We start from the raw sequence: 6,156 nt of genomic DNA, 5'->3' as shown, positions 1-6,156 counted from the left end.
ACATCACGGAAAAGAAAAAGAATGAGAAACGGTGGGCGACTTTGAAAGCAGCTGATGCCCATCTCTTGAACCTGTCCTTTCCTTGCCCAAGCGTCAGCACTCGCATATACACATTTCATTAGAATATCTAAACCATAGAATAAATTAGAATAAAATTATTATATATTTATATATAAATATATATTATTAAATTTATTTTTAATGTATATCTTATATTTAATATTTATCTTATATTAAGTTGACTTTAGTGACTGCACTTAACATGATTAAATTAGAATTTATATCATTTGATTACTAAAATATCCTTACAACAGAGTTGAATTATTTAATCCTTCATTCCGTTTCTCTACATAGTTCTTCATGTTTAAAAATCAAGAGTCGTAAAAACAAACCTAAACTAGCCATAATTCTGCATTCAATTAGTAGTTCTTAAATCTTTGAACCCTATTTAGCCATAATTGTAACCATATTCTGGACTTGAAAATGAGAATATATTAGTTTCATGTCAATCAGTGCTTCTCTTTTCGCTCTGCTGGGAGCCCGTTATTGCTATTGGCAAGATATTCGTCTTTGGCCCGCAAGAGACCAGGCAGCAGGCACGATAAATGGAATTTCCTTATCATCGAGAATGTTTGTTCCTTAAGATTGCAATTATGAATTATCATTCAACACTCAAGTTGCCACGTCCACATACACCAGTTACGGTCATACCGTGGTATATAAACCAAAACTAAATTTACAACATAGGCTTACATATAAGTTACAGCTTCACACATCCATCGTGGAAGAATCCTATCTTTAAAAAAAAAAAAACCAACAGTATCTCTAGAACAACTCGAACTCCAGATGCTCTCCAGTTGCATTATACTCTAAATACTTACCACCCTTGCTTTCTGGTGTCACATCAGAAACTCCAAAATCACAATACTCTGGAATCTCTGGTGGGAGACCACAACGAATTAAGGCCCAGTTGAGGCCATCAAAGAAAGGATGCTGTTTAATCTCAGCAGCACCTTTCTCTGATCCCAAACGGTTCTCAGGTTCCTTAACCAGCAACCCTCTTATCAGATCCCTCGCTTGGAAGCTAACAAATGGGCTGTCTGGGAACCTAAGACTCTGCAACACCACGTTCACTAGTGTTTCTTCATTATTGCAGCCTTTGAAGGGTGTTCTACCATATAAGAGCTCGTAAAGAAAAACCCCAAACGTCCACCAGTCAACTGCAGCTCCATGTCCCTCTCCTTTGATGATCTCAGGAGCCAAGTATTCATGTGTTCCAACAAATGAGTTTGATCTGGCATCGGTGGGCTCGGCCACAAGCTGTGGCAATGATCTAATCTGGGCTGCAAGATCAACTTTTAGTTTCCTTGCTTTTGCTGCTGCGGGTAAGAATCTAGGGCTGAAGCATGGAACTTGACAAGAGGGCTCAATGCAGAATGGCTCAATGCAACTTGGTTTTGTGGTAGGGCCAGAACTTTTTGCTGGTTCATTCTCGGAAGAGGATTGTAGAAGCGTTGGGCTAACTGCACACCTTAGTGAAAGGTCAAAATCTGTGAGCATAATGTGTCCATCTTCCCGGACAAGAATGTTTTCAGGTTTCAAGTCACGATAAACAACTCCAAGCATGTGCAAGTACTCTAAAGCAAGAAGGACTTCGGCAACATAAAACCTGCATGGATAAAAGACAGATGATCAATGTGCAAGATTTTTGTTCAGGGATGATAACTTCAACAAAATCATATTCAAAATAGCTATTGAAGCAAGTTGCATACATAATAACTAATATATAGAATACATACGAAACATTTGTGTATTTGCATCAACAAATTAATTCTTTTGACATTTGCTAGTCAAAGAGATATTTCGAATTTTGTCAACAAAAGGCTGTGTAAAAAGAAAAATAGCCTCTAGATTTTACTAAAAAGATTTATTGTAGAACTTGTTTATTTTCTCTTTTGATCTTATTCATGAAACAGAACAACAGTATATGTAGACAACGAGACATGGAGGGAAAAAACAATATATTTCCAATTGATTTTACTACTTTTTCATTCCAGTAATTAAGATGACTTAAGAAAGAATTATATATAATGATAAGGAAATAAATCTAATCTCGAAATGAAATCAAAATGACTGGAAGAAAAAGTCAAAACATCTTTATTTGGTAGGTGAATGGAAATTAAAAAAAATCTCAGAAACACTAAACAAAGTGACAATCATTGACAGACCACAGCAAAGGGGAATGCTGTCAGGTAGAATTCAGGATGTAGTGGTGGTGTAAAGATTAGGTAGATGAAAGGGGATGATTCCATTCCTAGCACAAGCATGGCCGAAGGAAAAACGCAGGCAGAAGCATGTTGAATTACAGTAGATAACAAAGATGGCAATAATTAAAAAACAGATCACGAGCAAGATATTGTTATCTACTCTAACTGTTTTAATTCTATCAAATTTACAAAAGGAATAAATTGTCTATCCAGAAACAGTGGATAGTTTCCAAGTGACCACGAAACATAGATGAAGTGAAACAAATTACTGACGCTATTTCTTAAGATTTATAAGCAAAACAAACAGATTTTACAAGCTACATAAACAGCAACACTGCAGAAAGCATTAAGAATTAATGCAACATATAAATTTATGGAATCATATTTGATATAGCATACATTGTTATATTTATACAGAAGAAACATGTCAAAACCTTGTCACTACAGTAAACAGTTATGCATGTCAGAAGTCAAAAAACACAAATTAGTACAAGAATATTGCATCACTTTGAAATGATATAAATTATGAAATTGAATATAGGTTTGTACTAGGAAATACTTAGGCTATCACATCATTCGTTGCGCACTAAAGTTAAGCAGGTGAATTTTTTTCATATAACCTTACAACACAAAATAAAATGCTTATATATTACTGGACTCTTTTCTTAGGATCGTACCTTGCTGCTGTCTCTGAAAAACACCTACTAAGCTGCTTCTGACGTAGAACGTGAAGATCTCCCCCTGGACAATACTCCATAACCAGGCATGACAGATTATCTGATGTAAATTGTGCATACAATGTGGGAAGAAATGGATGATCCAGCATGCTTAATATTTCTCTCTCAGTTTGTGCCCTTGGCATCTTCTTCCGCCTTGCCAAAAACTCATTATCCATGACCTTGATAGCAAACAAGCAAGTTGTGCCAATTAGTTCAGCAAGATATACTGTCCCAATGTCCCCACAACCAAGTTTCTTCAAAAGATTGAAATGTCTCAAGCCCAAGACTCCATACTCCAAATGAGCACGTCGTACGGCTTCCCACCTAAAATCTTTTGACATGTGAGGCCTAGTTCCACAACTTGAGCCACTTGCATTACTTTCGCCACTGGTGCTTGTGCTACTACTGTACTCACCTTGGCTACTTTTTGAACTTTGTGAAAATTCAAGTTGGTCTTTCAACTTAGTGCTCTTTTTCACGTTTGCAATCGGTCTGCCTTTGTTACTGTTAGTTGATGCCAGATCAGGTTTATCTGAACCATGGTGCTCTTCACCTGAGTTCACCACTTCAGGACTGATGGAGTCCAGTGTTGTGATATGGTGGCCTTTTTCTTCACTTGTATTCTCTAAAGCACAATGACATCTCTCGCAAATCATTCGAGTTAGAACAGGAGCTGGCTTATTATTCACTTTATTGGTTGAAGGATTGCACAAACCAGAGCCTGAACACTCCTTTAGCTTTTTCTTACTCAAATTCTTGCTCTTGAGGACTGATTTGACTGCACGGGGGGTATGACATGACACTTTGTTTACTCTATAGCCATTTACAGAAGAAGATGAGGAAGATGTTTGCAATCTACCTTTATGCCCATTATTTGATATAGATGGTTTATTTCCAACTTTTTTAGGAGAAGAAACAATTTTGGATGACTCCAATTTGCTTCCAGTTGTGGTACATGGAGATGGAGAGGGAGATGTTGGTGGTTTTTCTGATTGAACAGGCACCACTTGCCGTGAGTGAACCCCAACTTTACTTGATGAACATGCCAAATCAACTTGCGGCAATGAAGCCTTAGAAGTATGTTGAATGGTTGCAACAGCAACTTTAGGAGAAGATCGAATGATCTGGCTTGGTGAAGTGATTTCAGCACCTTGATAAGAATGAGATGTTTTCTCCATCGAAACTGACTTACTTTCTTCTGGCACTAGGGATATTTCAATTCCATTCTCTTTATTTTCAACCAAAGGAGGGCCAGGTAGACTGGTTTCAGCTACAACTGAATTGTACAATGTTTGTATCTTCCCAACCTCTGATATTCTTGGAGAAGCTGTTGCTTTTGATAATCGTTTCATAGCAGCCATTTCTGATGCCTTAGAAATACAAAGGTCTCTTAAAGCCTGCTTCAAATTCACAGGTTCAGATGTCCCAACTCGCGGGGACCGAGAAACACCCACTGTGATGGGCTTTTTCAATGCACTTTTCATCTTAGGGCTTGTACCATCTTGTAAATGGCCCAAGTCTCTTGATGAAGATTTAAGAGTAATTGATTCAAAAAGCTTATTAATATCGTCGTCCAGATTGTCCTTGTAGCCCAGTTTCAGCACCGGAGGCTTCTGATTTTTCTCAGCTATGCTACACCCATTATTGGACTGATTACTTGCTGTAGTTTTCCCTGTATTTAGCTCGTCTGTTGCTTCAACTATTTCAGAAGTGCCAGAGAATGAACCCATTGCAAGAGAAATCGTTCTACCAGTTCAACTTCTCATAGTAAAAGTAACAAAAACAGTTTGACTCACAATGCTCGAGTGACTAATTCATTTCACCTGTATGTCTGTATCAGACACCAATGGTCACAACTAAAGGAAGGCCAATAACGGTGCGCAAATCCAACACTTCTTCCTCCAAAACCAGATACAAAAATTCGGTATTGTATCCACTCCTTTTACCAGATATGAAAATTCAAACCCCTGCTATAATGGCGAACAGTTGAAAGCATCAGCAAACCAAACGAACACCTAAAATATATATTCATTCAACTCATTCATATTCAGTAGGACATTGTCAAATTAAGCAAATAAATGGCAGTTCCCTGAATTTACAATCAATTTGCTTCCCCAAAATAGGCCACAGCAAAACCGAGGCAAAAAAGAATTCAAAATAAATAAATGATGAAAATGAAACTAAAATACACACACAGGGAGAGAATTATAAATCCAATTTAACTAGGATGTACAATCCAACGCAATTAATTTTATTTTAATAATTCATACACTAGAATCCAAGACTGTAATTTGTAGAAGACACAAACCCCAAAATATTAAGTTCAAAAATCTAGTTCACAGATTCAAAGCACAAAACACCACTGTTGTCAGATTGAGAGGGTAACGATAAGAAAATATATACAAATAAGCTGAACATGTTAGCATTGAAATAAAGCATAACAAAAGAGAGTGGGATCGGAAAACAGAAGCGCTACCAGCATGTGGAAGAAAAGGCCAAAGAGAGATATTAACAAATTGAAGCTGAAGAAGATTCAAAACTCGAACAGTTGGAATTCGGAGAAGATGAAAAAACCCTAACTAGGCACGCATTGAGGAGATGATGGAGAAAATCTGAGGGAGATAGAGAGAGAGAAAGGAGGAAAGGAAGAGAGAGAGAGCGAAACGCCCAACGTTTGGAATATGTTCAGCAGTGTCACTGCCACTACGCACTACTGATTCTTTTGTACAGACACTGCCCCCACCGTATGTCAAGAAAAATACAGTATCCAGTATAAATTCAAAAGTTGTCATTATAAATTTATAATAATAATTTAGTAGTATTGAATAAAAAAAATAGTATTAGTAAATTCATTAAACTTAACTCGCTAAAACTTTTCTAGTAATACAAGTTTAAGGGATTTGAATATTATATAAAATACAAAAGAAAAACTTAGTGGTATTTATATAAAATTAATAATTAAAAATTATTAGATAATAATTTAATTAAATTTATAAAATTACTTTTTAGTTATTAATTTTACATGAATACAGATTGTATATGAGTTTTCATTAACTTTAAACTGACCTGAAATATTATTTTTGAATGACAGTATATGTTACATGTGACAAATTTTATTTTCTTTATTTTACATTAACAAAAAGTTGTGGAAGTAGACGCAAAATTTTGCC

The 6,156-nt window shown here is 36.1% G+C and overlaps 1 protein-coding gene across 3 annotated transcripts; it reads right to left on the bottom strand.

Annotated features, from left to right (window-relative positions):
- Window positions 1–631: 631 nt before the first annotated feature.
- On the bottom strand, window positions 632–5,682 carry LOC107648826 (serine/threonine-protein kinase D6PKL1). 3 transcript variants are annotated; one of them, XM_088509041.1, is made up of 3 exons: window positions 5,463–5,682; window positions 2,945–5,001; window positions 632–1,669 (listed from the first exon to the last, which is right to left on the bottom strand). In XM_088509041.1, the coding sequence occupies exons 2-3, from the start codon at window positions 4,714–4,716 to the stop codon at window positions 826–828; spliced, it is 2,616 nt and encodes an 871-aa protein (XP_088365167.1). In that variant the 5' UTR covers window positions 4,717–5,001; window positions 5,463–5,682; the 3' UTR covers window positions 632–825. The 3 variants fall into 3 exon arrangements, with proteins under 3 accessions (XP_088365167.1, XP_088365165.1, XP_088365166.1); XM_088509039.1 differs by having other exon boundaries at window positions 2,945–4,956; XM_088509040.1 differs by having other exon boundaries at window positions 2,945–4,953.
- Between the last annotated feature and the right edge of the window lie 474 nt (window positions 5,683–6,156).

This window comes from Arachis ipaensis, chromosome B3 (assembly GCF_059453495.1).
Source record: "Arachis ipaensis isolate K30076 ecotype BB chromosome B3, ASM5945349v1, whole genome shotgun sequence".
In the NCBI taxonomy this organism is placed as follows: Eukaryota; Viridiplantae; Streptophyta; class Magnoliopsida; order Fabales; family Fabaceae; genus Arachis; species Arachis ipaensis.
Note: the sequence above shows the minus strand (reverse complement) of the source record. Positions and strands in the feature narration are given on the sequence as shown.